At 41.4% G+C, this 23,919-nt stretch overlaps 1 protein-coding gene across 6 annotated transcripts in view; it reads left to right on the top strand.

The window, feature by feature from the left end:
- The window catches only part of asap2a (ArfGAP with SH3 domain, ankyrin repeat and PH domain 2a), a 46,329-nt gene that overhangs the window by 7,988 nt on the left and 14,422 nt on the right, over window positions 1-23,919 (top strand). For 5 of the 6 annotated variants that reach the window (XM_086126835.1, XM_086126832.1, XM_086126833.1 and 2 more), the window contains 8 exons: window positions 8,600-8,672; window positions 14,674-14,819; window positions 15,668-15,742; window positions 19,783-19,832; window positions 21,658-21,787; window positions 22,445-22,530; window positions 23,467-23,542; window positions 23,619-23,705. In XM_086126835.1, the coding sequence (XP_085982961.1) occupies window positions 8,600-8,672; window positions 14,674-14,819; window positions 15,668-15,742; window positions 19,783-19,832; window positions 21,658-21,787; window positions 22,445-22,530; window positions 23,467-23,542; window positions 23,619-23,705 (723 nt within the window). The other variant, XM_086126836.1, reaches the window with a different exon arrangement.

Genomic DNA, 23,919 nt, shown 5'->3' on the forward strand with positions numbered 1-23,919 from the left:
CGGTCCCAAGTGAGCAGATATGGCCAGTCTTGAGTACATCTCCTAAGAAGCTTAATGCTTCCTATAATTGCAATGGGATTCTGGCAGGATTAGCACAGTGTTTGTGTCTGGCTTCAGCCACACACGTCTATATCCAGCACTGTGTTGATGTATATGCTGACAAAAAAATTGATTTATACAACATCATTGGTAAGATTTAAACGGTTTTCACCTATTAACTGTCTTTGTCCTTTTATGAATAAGAAGCTGGTTCGTCACAAAGAATTTTGATTTGGCTAACTTGGGGACTGTTGTTAAAACAGTTGAAAAACGTGTATCGTTGTCTTCTTACTACGCCACATGAAGCAGCACAAGCGCGGACACACAGCAGAAAGAAATTAAAAAGAATGTAGGACAATATCATTGCGATTTTGTGAGCACCGAATCAAGAAAGAGCAGGCATGGAGAATGAGGGGCGAGGAAGTTGCCGTATTTCGTGAGCGTAATTCACAGCTGTTGAACTGTCACTCAAGATAGCATTGAGCAGCATGACCACCGGATTGACGGGCCTCTTCTCTGCTCAAACCCGGTCCGCTCTGAATCCCAAAAAAGCTACAGGTCTTGCTAATTTCTAAACTAACCGAAGATTGACATGGCCTACGTGTTTAACACCGGAATGAAGTGCTTGGGTGATTGAGTACACGTTTCACAGACGTCTGGCTAGAACCGCCTTCAAGCCGAGCGTATCCAACTTTGCACAGCAAAATAATCAGTCAAATAAATCAATGTCAAAGTAAAGACATTTAAAGTAGAAAACGTATATTAATATAAATATTTATAATATCAATAATGTTTCACACTCGAGTCCTGAGTGTTGATTATGACTTCTGAAGTCTGTGTGATCAATGTTCTCAAAATGACATCAAAGTAGATGAACATTTTTTTTTCTGTTTCACGCAATGTTAATCTAAGAAAATGTTGATGATATAAAAAAGAAAAACAATGTTGTCATATTTTATTGTTCAATAAAAACATTGCTTCAGGTCTCTGGCATTAACTTGCCCAAAAAAGCTCCCACTGAATTCATAAATTGCCCCTCAAATGAAAAATTATATTTTGAACCTTGCAAACTACTTCTGTTTAAAAAAAAAAAAAAAAAAATCCCTTTAAAGTCAGGGATGATCTGCTTTTATGCTCTGCCGTTGACTGATTTTTACCAAACTACTTTTCAGTGTTTATTTGGTACTAAGTCATTCCTGTATGGTTCTTGGTTAAGTAAGAGCCATTTGCAACAGCCCAACTTTTACTGTCGAGTTTGCATTATCATGTAGAGACGCACTCTATCAAGGCCTTCATTTTGCAGAAGCTTTCTCTCTGGCCTCTTTCAAGGGCAAAGGTTACCGTCTGGACCTAATCAGTGCAAAGCCACAATCTTAACCAGTGGTTTATGAGAAAAGTTCAAACGCTCAATTTGACGCTGGTGAATGAGACTTGGTGGTGGTATGAGTGTGAGTGTGTGTGATTTTGTGTGTGTGTGTGTGTGTGGGGGGGGGGGGGTCAAAAGCACATGACATGGTCCTCATACATCACTTTGTCCTCTCCCAGATTTCTCGAGACAACCTCTGTTGCCGTCTATTGTCCTCTGATGGGCTGCACTTCATCATTAATGAACTCCACCATTGATTTCGAGTCCCGGCCACTCTTCGGGCTGATTACGTGGGCGAGTGGGAGGGTGACTCCTTATAAGATGTGATGTTTTGGTGGCACTTTCACTCCAAGATGTGAGCCAGAATTCTTCTCTCTAGGGGGAAATTTTACCATAAGTCAAGGGAGGCTCTTTGAGTAGTCTGAATGAAATTCGGTTCACGGAATTATAACAAACAAAATGATACAAAGTGTCATCCGCATTTGCTGCGTCGTTATTTTGAGGAGCGTGGCTTCAAGTTAAATGGTTTGCTTGGTGAGCAAATGGCACAGGCGAATCCAGCTGTCATAAGATGATTGCTTTTTGGAGAGACAGTGAATCCATCAACTCCCGCAAAGAAGTTGCAAGATCGGCGTACTCCGGCCTCCTCCCTTTTCTTTTAACTGTAAAATTGCTTGATATCCCAGCAGATTAGAAGCAGATATGCATGCGCCACTCTCCCGAACGCTGTCACGCTCCATTTAAGAGTGCAGGAACAGGTCCCGCTGCTGCTTTGACACCGTGGGGTTGATGCATATGTTCATGTGAAAGAGCCAACGTGAATCTCCAAGGTGACTTCAGCTGTTTCCCCCTTTCAAAAAAGCATCACATTTGGTCCCGCCAAACATACTTTCATGAGTCTCCTGCTGCTTCATCACCTTTTTAAAATACTCCAAGAGTACAAGTTGCCATCGAATCTTCACCATCTTCGTGTTTCATCATCTAACGGATGGGATTGAAGTATGCTCTTGTGATCATAACTCACTCATGCCCAGAATGATGGAAAAGGCAGGGTGGAAACGCCTCAGTCGCCTGGGAAAACCAAACGAAACAAATGACCCACCTGGGTCCTCTAACCTTGTAAAATGCGAAACGTCTCAGCAGTCAACATGAGAGTTTCTTTTTCTTTGCACTGCAGCTGATGTTGACATCCCGGCGTGACTTTTGGCAGCTTGCGGTAGGCAAGGAGCTGCTGCGCTCTTGATAGAGATCGTTGAGGAACAGTAAAGTACGACCAGAAGCAAGATGGGACATTTAAACAACTTTGGAGTTGTGCGGAAAGATCTTGACAGTTGACATTGACAAAACTGTAAGTGAAACATTTCGGCGTGCGAAACCTAGCACTGAGCGGTCGGCTGGTTCGCGCGTCGGCCTCACAGTGGAGAGGTGCAGGATTCAATTCAATCTCCAGCCTTCCTGTGTGGAATTTGCATGTTCTCCTCGTGCCTGCGTGGAATTTCTCTGGGTACTCCGGTTTCAAACTCATTTTGGAGCGGATGATTAGGACAATTAGAAATGATGTTACAATTCCTCAGGACCTGTGCGTTATTAAAGGACATGAGCTGCTGACTTTCTGATATTTTTCCATCAGTTTTGATAAGACTACTGAGGCGATTCCTTTTGAACAATTTCAGGTTTCCAAAATTACCCGAAATATTAATTTTCTCGCTCACTTCTCTTACAGAAAAAATGTTTTGTGGATCCCCCACCCTCCCCCCACATTTGAGTTATATCACATGCACTGAAAATCAAGTCGGGTCTCTTCCTCTTGCTGCCTTCATCAGACTTTCCAATGACTTACCCGGGAACAGAACATGTTTGTAACAGCCTGACTGTAGCATAGTGTCATCTCTTCCGCTTTCTGCCCGCGGGATTATTCCGGGCCTGCGAGGTGGAACTGTATACTTGACATATGTTTAGAATGAGTCACAGCTTTTCTGCAGGACGAACACTGCTGTGTTTACACTCAGTGCCAACATGTGGAGTTGTGGAAAGCAGTTTTGACTGACTAGGAGAACTCAGGTGGAAAACAGCCGTGCAGTGTACTGCAGCTTCGTGTGTCCTTCAGGATGCTCCCCATTCAATATTTGCAAATAGTTTGACCGAGTTTGGCACATTTTGAGCAGTTTTTGTTGTTTTTTTTATTCCCTAAACATCTTGCAATTCATTGACTTAAACGTTATAAGATGTCTTCACCAATACGCACGTCCACCAATTAAATGGGATAATGAAATGCCAGACTGCTGCCTTCTAATTGCCTGATCTCATCTACCTCTTGCGGCAAACTGTTTACTCACATGACTGCCAGGCTTAATGAGTTAAATAAGGTCAGGACTAGAGTTGCCAAGGCAGATCAGACTGAGGAAGGTTCCTTTGAACGGTTTGCGTTTTCGTTTCTCTGTTTATGTGCATGCAGAATTCCGAATGGGTCTTTGAAGAAAGTGGTATACCATCTTGCGTTGCAGACATGTTGTCATCGCAGGTACAAACAATGTCTGTCAGTCATTCCATCATGCAATCGTCCAGGAATGTCTTCAAAGGCGAGGAAAGCAACAGTTAAACGGCACAGCTGGATTGGAGCTGCTATTGCCAGTGATACTTAATTGTAAAAAAAAAAAGGGGGGGGGGTGCATTAAATTAACAAAAATATTTTACACATATGTGTGATAGACTTCAAATTTGTTTGGACAATTTAATAACAATAAGAAAAAACGGTCATGGCCACCTCAATCTCATTGCAAAGTTACACCAAACCTGTGCAACCAAATTTCACAAAAAGTTGATGAATTGACATAAGGGGCCAAGAACGAACCCATTCAGATTTGGTGAAAGATATAGATTGGGGAATGCATTTTCATATTTTTCAGTTCCAGACCTCTTGCACTGGGCCCAATTGAGGGTAGTCGTGTTGTCCAACATCTCCAGGACTGAAGCGCAACACTATCGGCTGATGAATGAGTCATCATTATTTGGAAAATTCAACCTTGGCAGAGGTCTACACTCAATTTCAGTTTGTTCTGGTAATTTCGATTAGTTGCAGCCTGCTATATAATTCGGTTCGGTCACATTAAGATTGACACTTTTGACTAGAACGATGCATGAATATGCTTCTGCTGAATTACACAGTCAAGTAACTTACCACACATGACCTGACTTTTACGCACATCCATCCAGTAACCCAGTCATTTAACATACTTTATACTCTTAATCTCAGGAAACATCGTACCAAAAATAAATGGATCTCCATGGCAACGGCCCCCCCATGGCCCACTCATGCCATGCTTTGATAGTGCCTGTTGATGTCTTGAAATAGATGGTGCCTGATTGTAATCACGTTGGTAGTCATGATGATGTCATGTATTATTTTCTTGAGTCAAACAGATTTAGAGCTGCTGTCGAGGGAAACGCTGACTCCGCAGTGAGTGTCTTTTGTCGAGTCGCTTCGACTGTATGAAGATATCCGGATCCTCCACTTTTCGGAAGCCTCCAAGGCAGTGGAATCCCCCTGCTAATAGTTTCTGGGTTGAAACCAGCTAATTTTAGAGCGGGGCCTGCACTCCAAACAAGAGGGTCCTGTCTCTTGTCTGAGTGCCAAACACGAGAAAGCGATTTGCCTCTTTTACATTGAGAGGCTTTGCCATCTCCTGGCTGATTCTGTGAGTGGCCGTGCGTTACAGCGTGGACTGGTCAAATGGATTCGCAGGGTGATTACAGGCGTATTGTTGCGGTCAAGCAGAGGTTAAGCAGGCCCATCAGCCAACTGATGGATAGAACTTCCTTAGCTGATACGTGACATTTGATGTTAGGAGGTAAGTGGTCTCCAATGGCCGCTCTTAAGGTTAAATCGGTTGTTTTCTGGATGAATGTGTTTCTTTGCCAATGATGATACTGTACTTGCAAGAAGTCTTGTGGTTTGTTCCTGCTTACGGAATCTGCAAAGACCCTCTACGGTTGTGTTGCATCAAAGGCACAACAGAAGTTTTTCAGTTTATCTCTTGTTTTAGCCCAAACGCTACTGTTCATGAATGCTTTCGGTAACTCTTTAATGTTCCTAGTAGTCATACAAGTATTAAAAAAAAAAAAAAAGATGCCAAACCAGTGTACAATGGATAACCAGTAAAATTTATTTGTCTTTGTGTTATTTGAACAATTGTATTGTTCGGACTGATAAGCCAGATTTTTTTCCTGTGTCGAGTAAATTCATTTCTTGGTTCTGTGGTTATCATAACACTTCTCTGTCAAGTTATCCTTCTGGTACACAAAAATAAAGAAGAAACAAAATCCGTCCCACTCCAGAACATTTTTGGTTGAAATTCATGTTGGTCTACGTCGTGTGTTCGACTGTAGAGATTACACTATGTATAATTACTCGAGGAAAAATGTATACAATAGCGTTGGAGTCAAGACCATACCAACCGAGACCAAGGCATGATCAAATCCAAGACTCTCGCTCTCTCTTTCGCTCTCTCTCTCTATATATATATATATACAGGTGCATGTGTGTGAGTGTATATATATATATATATATATATATATATATATATATATATATATATATATACACACAGGTGTGTATATATATACTGTATATAATCCATCAAAGAAAATCACACACACAAAAAACAAATTACTAGTGTTTTTTTTGTCATATTTGCAACTAAACAAATTCTGCTATTTTGTTTTTTGAAATAGTCTAATGAAACCTCAGCAAATGTTGTTGTTTCACTTCTACAAATTATTCAATCATAGTTATTAAAACGGAATTGTCCCTGCAAGCCATGCTAAATGCCGTTTTATAAAAGAAACATTTTAAAGAAAAAGTCAAGAATAATGTTGAAATGAAAAGCACCCTGATATTTCTTTTCAGCAAGGTATTTTAAAAATAATTGTCTTGAACGTGGGTCTTTAACTTTGACATTTTATTGTTTCGCCAGGCAAATTAGGTGCACAGCCCTGAAGACGAGACTAGACCGAGACCCTTAAAAAGTGGTCTGGAGACCAAGGCCGATCTCGAGAACCGACAACTTTGTTCCATGCGTCTCGTGTTGAAAAGGGATTCAATGCATATCCACTGTCAATCCTTCAACTCGCTGAAAGTCTAACCACAATATTCAATTTCATTTTCAAAGTTGAGTCCTCGGATATATCAGTTGTCTTCACAACAATCTTTGTCGGATGGGAACAGTCCACCGCTGTTGGTCGTCTTGCTTTGTGTAAAAAGCAAGATGTCCTTTGCCTCTGTTGTGATAACTACTTTTTTTTTTTTTTGTACCCTGGCTTGTGTAAAGTCTGAGCTGTGAATTTCCCTGTCTTTCTCTGGGGCAGACGCAACTAATTGAATAATGGCACATGACACAAATGAGTCATTTAACAGGCGCCGAAGGAGACAAACCGTGGCTTTTATATAAAGTTGCCTTTTTGAAAAAAAAAAAAAAAAAAGAAAAAAGAGTGTGTGTATGTATAATTAATAGTTGTATTTTTTTCCACCCATTTTCTCTTGTGCTTGTTCTAATTAAGATTACGGTAAGGTGGAGCATTTCCCAGCTCTCTTTGCGTGAGAGGTGGGGTACATTGAACTAGTCGCCAACCAATCATCAGGCACCATTCGAGTGGTTTGGACTTTTCCGCATCTCCCACAATGCGTTACTGGCGGACATATTGAAAGGCGACACCCACGAACAAAGTGTCATTTCGTCATGCATTGTATGTGTGCCATTGTTGGCTGTCATAGTCGGGCAAGAAAGGGCGGGTAAGATTTCTGTAGACTCCCGAAAACCAAAGATTTTATGCCCACCCAAAAGAAAAGTGATCGATCACCGGGAGCTAAGCTGTGGCTATTGTATAGTTGCGAACCACAAACATCGCCGTCGGTTAGCAGTGTGAAGAGCGATTCGCATCATTGTGGGATATGTTACGATTTTTAGCGCAAAAGTCGAACCCCTCCATGGACAAACCACCATTTTCTCGCGCAGTTACATCGATGGGCAATATTGTGTCTGGCCTAACGAGCATTTTTTTTGGAATGTGTCAGAAAGCCGAATAAAAGTCATGCAAGCGTGAGGACAACATGTAAACTTCACACAGGGAGGCCAGTTATTTGAAATCCTATGATCATGCATTGTAAAGTCTATTTAAATCGTGAAGTTGCGGTTCTTCTGTATTTAAATTGGCGGCTTGACGATGTGCTACCTCACAAAGTTAACAAATGACTCAAACAAAGCCATGCATGATCTTTCTGTGTTCATAATTCATCACTTGAAATATAAGTGTGTGTGTGTGTGTCTGTGTGTGTGTGTGTGTGTGTATATAGATACAGTATTGCGGATATTGTGGCTGAATGGGTGTCATTGTTAGATTCCTGCATGCAGAGTGTCTGGAGCATCTGACACATGTTAAAAAGAAGAGGGGTGAGCATCGTCGAGAAACATGGAGCCAGCTTATGCCCGCTTGAGCAGACGCCCTTAATAATGTACAAAAGCACCCCCCCCCCCCCAAAAAAAATCCCTCCTTTTCCTGAGAGACTCGCCCACTTGTCACAGGTACAGTGGCGCATTGTCTCATCTGCATTTGCGGAAAATGTAATCATCATAACATGATGTAGACCTGCATGATATAAATTTCATAATGAGAGGTTTAAGAAGAGTTCAGTGTCATAGCGCTGTCTTTTCTCATCAGTGTCAGAATGAAGCAGTAATATTGTGTTTGAAGTGGAGGACATTACAGTTGCTCCTATTTTGGCTAGCTCATTGAGAGACATGAACTGGACTTCCTCATCTTTGTCCCTAGTGTACTGAGTGTTAATATGGCTGACTGCTGTCATCGTAGCTGCTCACACATTAACAAACACACACACATCCCATAAAATACAATACAGTACTGTCTATTTTTAGCGCCGCCTTGAATAATGCATTACTTTGCAGTCGGCGTACACAGCACACCGACTGTGCCCTCCACATGCATGCAGAGTGTGACGTAGCAAGAAGCAACACATGCGCAGCTCCTCTGAAATGCAATGCGCTATCATTTATTAGCTTCAGTTGGGGAATTAATGATGACATGAATCACTGTAATTTCCCGGAATCTCCACTATTAGTTTGACTATCTTTTTCACTTGAATGTCTCACATTTTCTTCTGTTAATTTGTGTCCGTTTCAGGCCTTAGATGTGGACCGCAGTGTTCTATACAAGATGAAAAAATCTGTCAAGGCCATCTACACATCTGGTTTGGGTGAGTTTTGCTACTTTTTTTTTTTTTTTACTTTCATCAAAAATGCAAGGTAAGAGGTTATTTTTGGGTCACTGTTCATGAGCAGGATTGCACAAAAATAACAGGACCAGCTTCTGTGTTACCAGGATGGAGGCAGCGCTGAGGACCCAAATTCAGGGAAGCAAGGCATGAGTGCAGTGTGGACCGAGCAATATTTATTAAAAAAAAGAATAGCAATCGCACTGGGAAATGATCGAAATACAAACTCCACAAAGTCCTAATAAAACTCAAAACTCAAAGTAACAAGCAAAACATTGGGACATAAAACACTCACCAATACACGAAACAAACCGGACAAGGGTACGCACCAGCAACGATGATCCGGCAAAGACTAAACAAAAGCAGCAAGTTGCACACTATAACCAAATGAGACAGGACAAGACATGAACCACAAGAAAACAAAACAAAACATGAAACCAAACACATAGCTAAACAAACACATGGATAATGACAGGTGTATCGTTTGTTGATGGTTCACTCAAGACACGGACGAAAAAAATAATGGTTCAGATGTAAGAATCAGTTTTTTTAGGGGGGCTTTTACAGTCAACTTGCATTGGCCCCACATTCTGCAGCTCGGCCTGCAGTGGTGAAAAAGCTCATCATTTGTCACACTTGTTACATCTTTTGGAAGGGAGCAGTATGTTCTAGTACAGGGGTGGGTAAACTTTTTGGCTCGGGGGCCGCATTGACTTTTAAAATTTGACAGAAGGGCCAGGTCAGCACGAGCTATGGTACATTAAAAAAAAACTGCATTTGTTGACAGTCCATATCAAACATCAACAGAACAAAAGCATGAACGTACTGTATTAATATACTTTTTTAAAATGACGACAGTGTTGTTGATGACCTATTTTAGCCTGTGCATTTCTGCAGATGGGTTGTGATCAGACCAGTAGAAGTAGAGCGATACAGAGGTCCTAGGTGGTCGAAAGGATCCCGCCCCCCCCCTCCCTGTGTTCTGCAACTTCAAGTCAATGCGCCACCTGGCGGTGAAATGCCTGTCATTACAAGTCAAATTGAAATGAATGCAATCATTCACATCGAACCTTAATTGTAGACCGACCTTCGGCGGGCCGGATTAAAACGACCAACGGGCCGGATTCGGCCCGCGGGCCGTAGTTTGCCGACCTCTGTTCTAGTAGGTTAGTTTTTTACAAATGGAAAACTCTGTGTCGCTCTACACTTTATTATCTCCGAGTTAGGGATGGGTACGTTTATCAGTTAAGGGATTACTTCATGGTTCAGGCTTCAGTTTCTCATGCGGAATTGATTGTTGACTCACCGTGTCTCGAAGCAAAGTGAAGTGCGCTTCTTGACTGCAACCAGTAGATGTGATTAGAAAATAGTTTGTGGACCATCCTGCAGTGGAACTGAGCTCTCTCCCTGCAGACCTTAGTTGTGGCTCTTCCAGCTCGCTCAATACAACACCGGCATGAAAACAGGAGTTGATTAAGTCATCAGTAATAACTAATATTCATAGTATTATTTTACATTATTCACATATCATCTGGGGCCAAAGCAGTTTTAAAACCGCATGATGTCATCCAGTTTTTCCAGGCTGCTCAGTCCCAGAGTGAGTGCCTTTTTTCTCCCCACAGAGGTTCTATACAGGGGTTGCTTCTGTAGGCAGAACACGTACATATTTGAGTTCAGACAGTGGAAGTATGCAGAATCTGTGTGTGCGCCCGTGTGTGTGTGTGCTTGTGCGCCCGCGTGTGCGCCCGCGTGTGTGTGTGTGTGTGTGTGTGTGTGTGTGTGTGTGTGTGTGTGTGTGTGTGTGTGTGTTTTAGGAGGCTGATTGGCTGTCCCAGTGCTGAGTGTTTTCCAGCGTCTTTTGTTTGACCTGACAGAGCTGCCCGCTGATGGCGAGAAAGAAAGGGAGCCAGGGTGAGAGCCATTTGAACAATGTGGCGAGCACGTCTTCGGGTGAACACTGCGAGCAGTGTTGTGGTCTCTGCGACAGCTGCCTGATTCAGACTCTCAAAGGAACAGCTGGGAGAGGGCCACTGAGGCGCGGACACACGCTTGTTTTTTTCACGTCCCGTCACTCAGTCATTCACACGCATCGCCGGAACTGCATCTCTGTGGCCGTCTGCGTGAACATTTAGCGCTTCGCTGGTTTTCCCTGCAGACGCTCCTGTTTGAATATTCGTAATTAGTCCGACAGTTGGAGTTGAGTAAAGCGGTGTACACATACAGTATATTGATATTCAGCCATAATTTGAGCATTATTCCTCCCTTTGAATCAAAGTCAGCTGAGGCCTGATTGACAGGTGTCTCTAAAGCCATCTAAGCGAGCATCCTGTGATGTGTGCTGTGTTTAGAGTGATTTTTCACTTTCACAGATGGAATTAGTTACTAGTTAGAAGTAAAACAAGGGATTTTAGGTTGGGATGCACCAACACCATATTTTTTCTCAGAGTACGGTACTCGTCCAAGAACCAAATACCGATACTTGATAATGCCATAATGTCTTATGGCATTGTGTTTTATTTCCTCGTTATGTGTGGGGTCTCCCACATTAAAAAAAAAAATTGGTTGTTAACATTATACGATGTTAACAATCATTTTATGTGTACCCCGTTGAAGGAGCAGGTCAGAGTTGCTTGCTTTCACTGCAAACAGGATCATGAGCTGTGACAACAAAACGGGAAATCCAAAGTAACTACACCCAACACTGTATTAGCTACCGGGCTGTTGGTGCAATTTAAGCAATCGAGCCTTGCATGAGCATTTGGTTCTAGAAAAATCTACAAGGAGTCTCGTATGTTTATAATACAAACAGGTTGGCTTCATGAACCCCTGTGTGGCGATTTTCTTTTGGTCTCCTCAGTTGTCTCAGTCAAATATAAATATGCAGAGGAGTATTTATGAAAACACGATCATGCTATTATAGCGTTAGAACATACCATAATAACATTTGCGCCATTGCACATTTTGGAGGGAAAGTGAATCAATACGATATAACTACACCCAACATTCTAAAAGTTATGGCTGTATTGTGCCTTCCCAACTATTCCTACAACAGCAACTAAACTAAACTATAACAGCTCACATTGATGGCGTGGTGGGATGCACATCTGCCTCACAGTTGAGTTTGCTCATGAATTTTTCCCTGGGTACTCTGGTTTCCTCCCACATCCTCAAAACATTCTTACATCAGTTAACTGGAGGCGCTGCGTGAATATGAGTTTGAATGGTTCTTTATGTATACACACGCTGGCTGCCAACCAGTTCATGGTGTTATATTTTAATTTGCATTTGAGTTCAGATTGTTATGAAACATCAGGTGTCAAAAATGGTTTGTTTACTATACATGTACAGTATTCGCATCTTTTCTTCAGAGACTGCAAGCTGCTTAAGTCTGCGTTCCCTACCAAGTAAAATGCTGCTGTGGTCGCACAATTCGGAATTCGAAAAAATACATTAAAATGTATAGAGTTTAAAAATGAAAAGGCAGAAACAAAGCGGATGAAATTAAGCCCTTCCACAAGTACCCTGATAATAATTGATATTCATTTGACAAATACTGTAGTATATTAGCCGTATGTAAGGCAGCAAAACAAAAGAAAAATCCATCATATGAGATTTCAGTGTCTGCATAAAGCTACTCTTTTTCCTCCATGATTTTACACAATGAACATTTCCCCATGTTCCCCGTAGGGGATGCTGGGGATAGCGCTTCTCTGACAGCCTCGATATTGCGAGTGCCCATACCCCCTTCCCCCCAGAATGACCTTTTCCTGAACCCCTTGTGAGCTTGTGTGTGAGTAGCGATGAAGGTGATGAGCAGAAAAATTGGAGGAGAACATGACCTTGAGTTTTTCTGCATGGTGAACATGGTGACAAGGAGCCACGACTTACTATGAGACAGTGAGGGAGGAGGAGTACTTGGGGAGCCTTGTGGAAGGTGAGCAAGAGAATACGAGTTTGCTGCGGGGCCCTGTCAGCTTGTTCGTCGTCTCTGATGAATAAACCAGCAGCATATTCCTGGATGCCAACAGAAAAAAGGAAGTCAGACAGACACAAACGAAGGAAATTATTGCATCCATCGAGATACACACTTTAATTTTAAGCGGAAGAGAGTCCAGATTGATCTTATTCTAGGTAAGGATCTTATTTTCACAATACAGGAAGAATGAAAGCCCCTTGAGTAGTTTTTATAGTCCCCGTCTGGATGTGTTAATACAGTGTTTGTGTGAATATTTGTATTTTCAAGGTAAATAGTAACATCCAATGCTAATTTTTGCTAGCCTGTTCATGAGGTTTTCCATTGACTGTCAGCAAAAAGCTTGGGATGTGTTGTATTTGAATATACAATGTGTTTATTTGTTCTTGTGTGTTTAATCTTATTTGTTTTTTATTTTTACTCCAACTTTGTGAGTGCAAGGGGCAATAAACATCTTTACACATGCTCAGCAAGGACAGAAAAACGCAAAACACGGGCATCCAGGGTGCTTTTACAATGCAGGAACTTTTCTCCGATTATACTGTCTTTCTGATTGTGGGTCGCCAAAATTAAAACCACAATTCATTTCTATTAATTGCTCAACCATATTTAAAAAAACATTTTTTTCTAATAGAAAATTGATTTTCTGGGTCACTTCTTCCTTGTGCCTCGAATGTAGTTGCCATTGGTGAAAACATAAAAGGAAGTGAAAAAATCCCCCAAGAATCTTTGTACGCTGCCCATACGGTAAAATGTTTGGTGAAAGCCTTGCCATGACTTGACCTTGCGTCTTAAATTAGATTTGTTTGATGAGTTTTTTCACTCAGTGACTCAGAGGCTTTCAGCTAATAAGACCATGCATATCTGCCGAGTCACAGACATGATGTTATCGAGCCTCATCTATAAACCTGACACATGGCTGAACACGGATTCTGTCTGCTTCTGATCAACACTATGTGTGTGTGTGTGTGTGTGTCTGTTTTTGTGTGAGTCATGGCAGCGCTGCTCCAGGTGTGTTTTAGTGCTCACCTCTGCATTTTTACATGCTCCTCCTCTTTGTTAGTTTGAAGCGCTAACCTACCAGTACCACACACACACACACACGTCATAATTTCTTAGTGATGGTTGTCATAGCAACAGCCCCCCTGAGCCCCTTCCCCAGCTCCGCTGCTGTCCTGATTATATTAGCTGTTCCTCTCTCATCCAGGGCGGCATGTGGATAGGGTGCTCTTTAGACACAATGGAAGGTTCTCCTGACTAGTTTGTGCATCTTTATGTTTTTGTTTTACATCCAGTTTATGGTGTTGCTTTTTTAATTTTCTGCCACAAAACAACAAAAATGATACTGATATGATGAAATGGACTGTCAAAAATTGTCGTGTTACACCCTCCCTGAGTTGCAACATTGAAAATGTCCCAAATGAACAGAGGTAGGTAGTCGTAACGCGCTACATTTACTGTGTTACATTTACTCAAGAAATTTTTTGGGTTAAATTGTACTTGCCAGAGTAGTTTGGCTGCAACATACTTTTGACTTTTACTTGAGCATATATGTTAAGGAGAAACGGTCCTCTTATTCCATTACATTGATCTGCATTCCATTCACTACTTTCATTTGAATCAGTTTATTAATTTTTGGGTTGCGCGCTAGATTTTTTGGGGAGGAGTGGTGAGGGCTCTTTGAAACTTCCTGCTCAGGTGCCGGTCACCAATGAAATTTCATCATTAGTAAAGTTTGACTACATTTGACCAAACAGAGCCAGGCAGGCAGCCACACGACCGCACACCCTTTTTTAAATACAGTATACCTTTTTCACACTAGGTAAACGTGTGAGTGAATTAAGGTGACATTTCAGTATCTATCTCTATATTTTGTAAAATTTTTATTTAGTGGTCTGCCATAAGATTTGATTGACTCAATAGTGGGAAACACTGTTTTATATCACCCCTGACCTGTCATAAACTGACCTGGATCTGTATGTGTGTGTGTGTTTTTGTTTTTTTGTCCAGCTCACGTTGAGAATGAGGAGCAGTACACTCAGGCGTTGGAGAAGTTTGGAGAAAATTGTGTGTACAGAGACGATCCTGATTTGGGATCGGCGTTCCTCAAGTTCTCCGTCTTCACCAAGGAGCTCACTGCACTCTTCAAAAACCTAGTGAGTCTAGCCAATGAGGAGGAGGACAAGTGGACACAGGGGCGGGTGGTAAAATCCACTGGGGAGAGGATTTCCATTTTGTCCTTAATTGCCTCAATCCCCAAGAGGCCAACACAAACATTGCACTTCAGTGTGTGTGTGCGCGTGTGCGTGTGTGAAGCCCCGGTTTTCCACGGAGGTGGCCAATGAGCCGCTGCCACTTCTTATTTCAGGTTGATATAATCAAGTCTGATCCTCCTCCTCCAACAGCAGCTTGTGTATCCAGTCCAACCCTCTATGAAGTAATCGCTTGATGCCATTACGCTGACAACGATATGACGGCATTTAGTCACAATGATGCCTTAAATTAAAGTAATGTGAGATGCTGTCAAACTCGGATCTGGATGCGAAAGCTTGCAATTGGAGCCAGCCTTTTAGAGACGCTTTTAAACAGTGGAACTTAATTTCTGAACATATAGTATTTCTACACGCGTGTGCGCTTTCACACAGCGGCACAGCTTCTCACAATCAGATGTGTGACAACATCAGGTCTAGCATCGGGTTTGATGTATAAAATACTTTTGCTTTCAACACAGCAGAGTGCGAGGAGTGTTAAAATATATACCCATGACCCGACATTTTGGAATACAATTATGCATTGATGACGTGCCGCCTTATAACGGCTCTGACTCTACATCCGAGGGTATAAAATTCAAGTCAAGTCATTTGTATTTACTAATATTGCAAAAGTTGTCCTTAAGATTCTGAAAACTGTGTTGGAACATATTAAGAGGTGTTCCTAATAATTTGTTTACAAAAACACTCAAAGCATTTGACCTCAGCAGCTTCTGGGTGTCTCTCTTGTCCAGTTCCAGAACATGAACAACATCATCACCTTTCCTCTGGACAGCCTACTGAAAGGAGACCTGAAAGGAGTCAAAGGGGTAAGTCAGCGCTGTTTTGGTGTCACTTGACAAGCAAACTTTTACGAACGGGATGGATGACAAGCTTGGAGGTTTTTGCTGAATCATCATCAAAACTGAAGTTAGGTGCTTTGCTCAAAGGCATTTCAACCACAAAAGAGGTTGTTATCATGGATAACTCTTTGTCGTTTGGGGTATTTTAACCTGTGGCCCTTCTGTCATGGGCTGCATTCTTTACAGAGGCTGGTAGCTATAGAACCATGTCCCCATGGTCTGTCTCTCTATCTCGGAACTCTTTGTCTCTCCTTGTTTTTTTTTTGTCTCCGCATCAATGTTTTCTCCAACAGTCTGACATGGCTTCCTGTTATTGTTCTCGCAACTCTCTGCACCTTTTTGCTCTTCCCCCTTTTTGCGAAATTCCACAGTCTCTCTACTGCGCTCCTTCCTAATGCTTGACCACTCATAGTTGATTAGAAATGTGAATGATTCTCATTACACCAATGCAATGGAGTTAATGAGCGGTTGAACTTTTTGCAACCTCACATACAGGTAACATTAATGTCACGACTACTGTAATGTGAGTTAAACTCTCCTCAGCAACCCGTTGCTCAAGGCAATATTCAGCAGTGTTCCCACTCCTCTTCTCACCTCCAATGTCTTCTTCCTCCTTCTCCATTATCGCTCTGTGTGGCTTTCCCACGAGACCGACCTGTCAGCAAATGGGGGAAACAGGATCATGTCCAGACTCGCTTGACAAGCTGTTGAAGCCATGGGGAGAAAAAGACAAAGTAACAACTCAACTTGAACGTCATAAAAAGAGACTGGAGATGTCTGTGAAAAGGAAAAGAAGTCAAGAACTATGTGTAATGAATGTCACTCACGAATGTTAAGTGGAGAAAAAAAGTGCAGTCGTGTGTGGAGAAATGCTGATATTTTTCTTTCATTTTTAAGGTTTATATAGTCTTTTATGTTATGTCTTTGGACACCTACATTGTTGTGAATTGTCAGATTTCTGCTCCTCAGTACAGTACATTAACTTCCAAATCGGAACGCCAACCCATTTTTGTAGTCCAAAGCAGGAAATTTTTGGACTTCCCACTTTTGTGGAATGCAGCATTAATTTCCTGGTGGTTAATGCTTTCCACAAACATGTCAATACTCCCCCACTGCAGTCTTCAGTAATGCTAATAATAATGGCGTGATCGTGACTGATCGAGCAACCTTTCTAGGTTTTGCCCCGCAAAGAAAAAAAAATGCTCCACGTCATCTCTTTTCATTTCACCACCCAAGACAATCTGGACTTTTGTTTGGATTAGTTGGAGTCCAGCTTCCACAAAATGACCGTGGATGGGTTCCTGCAGGACCTGCTGTTGTCCCCCTTAAAGATAAACAGACATAATACACTCCCAGGCAGTGGAAAATGGAAAGTGCTGAGTCTAAAAGTCGGTTGTGCTAACGGGGGATTTTCATCGTGGACAGCAGCGTGATGTCATTCTTGTAGCCGACCCTCTCGGCAGCATCAGCCATCCCGTGGTTAGACGGGCACTGTCGAATCAGCCGTGTTTGGACAAGTAAGGCGCGAGATGAGAGGGCGTTAGTGGTTCTGAATGGAGCCACAAGAGTCCAGCTGAGCCCTGTGCCATTGTGGTTCAGTGGCTCGTGAACCACCCACTCCCGCTTACCGCTTGAGATTTTTAGATGAAAACAGTCGCCTGTTCATAGAGTCTGCAAAAAGTGTTTCATAAAACTGTACTGTAGTCATAGATTACAGTTAATGCATAATAATAACCAGTGGTTGGATCGTTACCATTATTCATTGTCACTGTAAAAACTAGAGCCCGGCCAATTAATCGGCCGGCCAAAACATTGGCCAAAATAAACAGCCAAATGGCCGACGTTTGCCGATTGTCTTTAGCTGTATGTATTCTAACCATTTACAGCAGATTTAACCAGTAACACTGGTTTCATGAATTCTTAGATGTAAATCTATACAATAACCTAAAACCTTCGCCGATAGAGCTTGTTTCATTTGCCGTTACTCGCATCGCTCAGAAATTGTGTGGGTGAAACCATTCCAATTTTGTGTGAATCCATACTGATGATCTGACCATGTTCTGTGTAGCTATCTTGTTCAGGGTCTTGGCAGAGGGTAGACTAAGACAGCTGACTTTTGATGAAAGACAGACTACACCCGTGGCTTTTTGTCAAATGATCACAGGGTGCTTGTGAACAGGGAATTCAATGGGAATCGATCCCACGGCAGCTGTATGGAAGTCAGATATGTGAACCAGTACGCTTAGCATCATCCTTAAATTCCAATTCCGGGATTTTTTATTATTTTTTTTCAATGAACGTGATCATCAGCTGCCCTCTGTGCTCCTGTTTGATCTATTTTGACTAAATTGAAGTACCTGTATATAGATGAACTCTTTCCATAGTACAAAACCTGGTCTTCACTAGTGCTGACCTTGCTGCACGGAAGTGGTAACGTGACTGAGGAAAGTGCAAGAGCAGCCAGTATTGCTGGTAGGTGGTGGCAGATTTGCTAATGGAAGCAATTTTTAAGGGCATGACATGATGTTCTAGCTTCTTTACTGACACCCAGCCAGAATGGGAGCAAGTGTACTAAAATCTGCTTCTCCCAGAGGGAGTATTATGCCCTGTCTCTTGGCCTATTCTGCCATTCCCTGTCTAGCCATGCCCACGTGTGGTATTTTGAGCCATTACTGTTTTTCTCGTTTTTCGGCCTCTGACATTTCCTTCCGTCTACCCTTATCCAGGTTGTTTTCGCAGCTTCCTGTGGGCTCTAACCTTTGCTTTCCAGGCTTTTATTTGTGATCTACTCCTCACTCTCGTGCCTTCTACCCTTGAACGGTTCGGCGAGTGGCAGAGTACTCTTGGATTTGGTTCAGTGGACCAAACCTGATCCCGGGGTATGAGAAGTTGAGCACGCCACTCCTCTGCAGCTTAAGGAAACATCGATAGTGGAATCGCCATCCCCTGTGGAACTGAAACTCTGACATTCCACTTTCTAAGCCCATGTTGCTTGCTTCATTCTTTTTACAGAAAAAAAAATCTAAAATCAGTTTTGTATGGATATAACCCTTTGTAGTCTCATAGTTCTGACTCTGAATCCGTTTACTGTGGAATTGTGTGACACTCAAAGCTGTCTACTTACACCGGACCTAGTCTGTGTTTAATTAGCACCACAACAGCAGGGATGCTGTTTAATCAAAGGTTTTCTTCGAGCGGTTGGTTAAAGCTCGCCCTTGATAATGAAAAAAATCAGCGTTGCCTGTCGTAGGCGTGACCCGTGGAATTAAATGTCCTTCAAACAATCACATGGCCTCCCAGTGCCCTGCTGAGACAGCTGTGGGCTGCATCTAAGTGGAAGGTGATTTGGTTCTGTTGATTCTCATCGTCACATACACATTGACTTTGCTCATTAGTCACGATGGAAGCTCTCAGCGTGTTGCATTCCGCTCAGTGGATACTTGCATTCCTGTTTTTGTCTCGCTGTACAACCATGGTTGCTTTGTCTTTAAACCATTTTTTTAAAAATAACTAAGCAACTTTATTTGCAGATCAGTGATCAGATACCCCTTGAATTATCATTATTACTTTTTGAATGCAGCAAAAGTTCATACCTGCTATTTTTGTGGGAGAAATACAGTACTAAAACTCTTCATTCTGGATTTTTCCTTATTTGTTGGTTGACTAATCAGCAGGAATTGGACAATCATCTATTCATTTGTGGGTCAGTGTTACTTGTTGCAATGTTTTGGGAAAAACAACACATTTTTATTCCAAGATGTCCCTTCATTTCTTACATTTGATTAGCGGATAATAAATATTGTTTCATCAAAAAATAAGAATCCATCAATGGATTGGTTGATACCTTTTTGCATAGTCAGTCACGGAAATTCAGTCATTCCACATCAACATTCTGCTCTGGGATGCACATGTACTGTTATCTGTGACTACCGTACAGGTTTATTTTACACATTTTCAGTCTCCACAAATGTCATGTACCCCCCTTTTCTTTTTTTTTCCCTGCACAGGATCTGAAAAAACCTTTTGACAAAGCCTGGAAAGACTACGAAACTAAAGTGTAAGGTGGCTGATTCCAGCCAATTTGAATTGTTCATTTTTGAAATGTGCCTTTGTTGTCTTGACTAACCACTCTCCCTTGCTTTAACATCCCCTGTGATTTTTCTCTCACTTCCACAACATTGTAAATAACCTCGGTCGTCATAACCTCCTCCTCACTGAGAAGCCCGCATCCTTGTGGTTGTGCATGCAAAATAAATACAAAAACGGTGCTTTTTATATACATCTTACAAGCTGCAAAGGACATTCCTTACTGAAAGGGTAATACATCCTCTCTCCAAACCTTTTTAATTAGAAAGTTCAATCTTGGTAACAACATCAAGCATTCAGCCTGGTGCTGCATGGCGTTCGTCCAACATCAGTCAGGTCAGCTTGTGTGCCTGAAGGGATAAATCCAGCAAAAGCACTCGTGATCTGGCGCATTTGAATTTCCAGTCTGGAGCATCATGCCACTTTTAATACTGTTTGTTCAGGGGTTGAGATTCACTTTTTGTATTTCCTGACTAAAATCTGAACGCGGAAGGCATTCTCATGTAGGAAAATAGTTTTTCAATTGATACAGATGTGAATGGAAAACGCTTCCCGAACTGACAACACTGAAAGTGAATGGATTCTCTGCTCCGTCATCACTTGAACAACAGTTGTCCTGGCTTGTGCCCAAACAGCATGGCAAAAATTAGCGACAGCCATGATGACTCTATAAAACACGGTGATGCGCTGCCATAGTTTGGCACGCTCACGTCAAGTTCAGCATTGAGCTGAATCTCGAAACGCAAAGGTGTCAAAGCCATTTTCAGTGCGGGCCAGATTGTATCGGCCTGTTATGACTGTGAAACTCAAAATGGATATATAATCTCCTCATTAGATTATTATGCGTACACAATTGCCCTTGCTTTCAGGCAGAAGGAATTACCGGTAATTGATTAATTCCAATAAGTGCATTGCAAAAAAGTTCAAGAAAAATCAAAATTAAGTTGAGTGATGGTGGTGAGAAGTGGCAGTAGGTCGTGTCAAAGAGGTAGAATGTCCAAAGTTTGGGATAATTTTACACTTAAAAACAAAGTTAAATGACAGTGTCGCCAATAAAAAGCATAATTAACAGACTACAGCAGCATGTCTACGATTGTAGCACAAGATACCCACGCTATTTTAATGTAGCCTACCACCGCCAGTTAAAGTTTGTTGTAATGACCACGCGGAAAATTGCAGGGCGACTTGGACCCTCCTTTTTATGTCGGTGCTATTCATACAGAATGGTGAAAGGCTAAAAAAGACACACACTTGCTGAGTTTTACAGGCTGTTCAAAATGGGCCGCTGTCACATGCACGCTTTACACGAGATGCAATGTTCTTTAAAAACAAAACGGCTTGTTCGTGCAATGGCCTCCTTCCATCTTTTTTTTAACTTAATGGGCAGACAGATGCTGAAAATTAATGACTTCATATAATCTCTACGTGAGCACTCATCGAACACGCTGCAATATTTCTGAAATGAATAATCCAAGAACTGCATCCTTTTTGTTAAATGCGCCAAAGAATACCGACCACACGTTGCATGGAAATGGAGCCAACCCTCCGTTGTGTGTGTTTCTCTCATTGCCTGCAGGAGTATGCACCATTGTTGGTCTTTGTTTAAAATCACATCCAGAAATTGGCAACATACTCTCTCAAAATAAATCCACTCATTTGTTTGTTTGCTTTTAAAACCAATAAAAATAAAGTAAAGGGAGTGATTTCTCACAAAGACCATTGTTGACCGTCTATTTGCGTTCACCGGCGGAGTTGAGGCGAATCAAATTCACCCCTGCAATCTTTCTCTTTGCCAGCACCAAGATAGAGAAGGAGAAGAAGGAGCATGCGAGGCAGCACGGCATGATCAGGACCGAGATTAGCGGGGCGGAAATTGCAGAGGAGATGGAGAAGGAGAGGAGATTCTTTCAGCTGCAGATGTGTGAGGTTAGTTTTGTTTAATTGTCGCCGCTTGCCAAATTCCACTTCATTGGCGCTACTTTGACACCTCTGAAGTTGAACGCAATCCTTTCTGGGATGTTGCTCGACCTCACATTTGTTGGATTTGAAAAAAAAAATCTGATAGAAAATGATGGAAATACTGGAGAAGTAATGTCGGCATCATCATAATGAATGAAATGTAAACCACTTGACGCTATAAATAAATTAAATGCGCAAAAGCAGTATCAGATGCATGATTGTGTTTCAAATTGCTGTCATTTTTCATTATGCCACTTCAGGTCTATTTGAATTTATGGTTTCCCTATTTTACCACTTTTTAAAAAATGGCCACGAAAGCGCCAACCATAAGTAATAGCTGTTTGGAAAAATAACACTTTCACCAGAAAGAGTGCAAATGCCATTGTTGGACAAATATTTCAATCCAGAAGGTGTGTCCTTTGGATTTCGGATGCACACTTCACATGGCTTGTGATTGTAAAGTCTGAGCCGTTTTGATTTAAGATTTACTTTCACGGACTTGAAAGATACCACTTTGACTTTGAAGTGAACAAGATGAAAAGGGAGTGAAAATGTATTTAGAACAAAAATGTTCCCTCTGGCTGAACCTTTTTCCAAGCAAATCCATTTTGCCATTTTTCGCAGTATCTGCTCAAAGTCAACGAGATCAAAATCAAGAAGGGAGTGGACCTGTTGCAGAACCTCATCAAGTACTTCCATGCACAGTGCAAGTACGACATACGCCCTATTTGGATTCATGCAATACCCTTCACAAATATTCATGGAAATACATTTCCTAGTTTTTTCTCAATATCACTTTCTTGGTCAAGGTAAAACCTGACCAGGGTTATAATAATTTGGGAATTTTCATTATACCCTATTTGATTTTATTTCATCTTCAGTTTTGTTTCTTCTTAAGTATTTTTTCAATTTTCTTTTTTTTTACAAAAAACTCTTCATTTTAGTTTCGTTTTAATTAATTTGAGTTTTTTTTTAAATTCAGTGTATTTCTTGTGTGCAAGATTTAAAAAAAAAATCACAATAAGTATTTTGTGATAAAAATTTAAACAAACATCTGAGTTTACATTTTATTTTAAAAAACAACCATCCACAAATCAAATAGAGTACAGGTAATGGTAGTCCACAGACTCTGAAGTACAATAAGAACAGTGTTTTGCTGCTAGATGGATCACAACCCAAAAAAGAAAAAGAAATAAAACTAGGATGGACTCGCTTTGCATCCCTGCTTTGCCAAATTGGTCACTTCTAAAGTGGATTTGTGGCTTGACAAAAAAATCTCCAAAAATGGAGCCTACTTGTTAACTTGCAGCGCGTGCCGGGCTGAGTGAAGTGACAAAAGCAACAAACACAAAAGCTCGTCGCCTAGGAGCGAAATCGTCTGTTGGTGGCCACAACTCCCTGTTGACTGTTCTGTGGTATTGAAATTAAATACATTTAAAATCAACTCCAAAGCCTCATCTAATAAATTAATTAAACAAAGACGAGGATTAGGATGAAGGACTATTTTGCTATAATTACAGGACATTTTCATTAGTTTTGTGAACATAACATGTAGTTTCAGTTTGTTTTTCAAAAAGCATTTTCGTTTTTATTTCATTTGAGTAGCAATTTTTTTTTCCATTTTAATTTGTTATTCCGTTTTTCAGTTTTTTTCAGGATGGTCTCAAAGCTGTGGACAACTTGAAGCCTTCCATTGAAAAACTGGCCACCGATCTACACACAGTGAGGATTATTTTCTTTACACTTCTTGAACCTCCAGCCTTTTGCTCTATGCAACATTTTTGTATGTCATCACCAGATAAAACAAGTGCAAGATGAGGAGCGCAAGCAGCTGACTCAGTTAAGGGATGTTCTTAAGACGGCGCTACAAGTGGAGCAGAAGGAGGTAACAGACACAATCGACTGTGTTTAGTTATTCAAAATATACCCTAAAAGTGATTACTTTCGGAAGTGTTCATTTTTTTCTGAAGTTTACTGTGAATTTTTGTCACATTGTTCCTTTTAGGCGAATTTAAAATTGTGCAATCTCTGGGGTCTTCCACTTTTGAAGTTCCACTCTAAGCACACACAAGTCCTCATTGGGTTAATCCTTATGCATA

This window comes from Hippocampus guttulatus, chromosome 13 (assembly GCF_054856545.1).
Source record: "Hippocampus guttulatus isolate MCC_2025c chromosome 13, RoL_Hgut_1.0, whole genome shotgun sequence".
Classification (NCBI taxonomy): Eukaryota; Metazoa; Chordata; class Actinopteri; order Syngnathiformes; family Syngnathidae; genus Hippocampus; species Hippocampus guttulatus.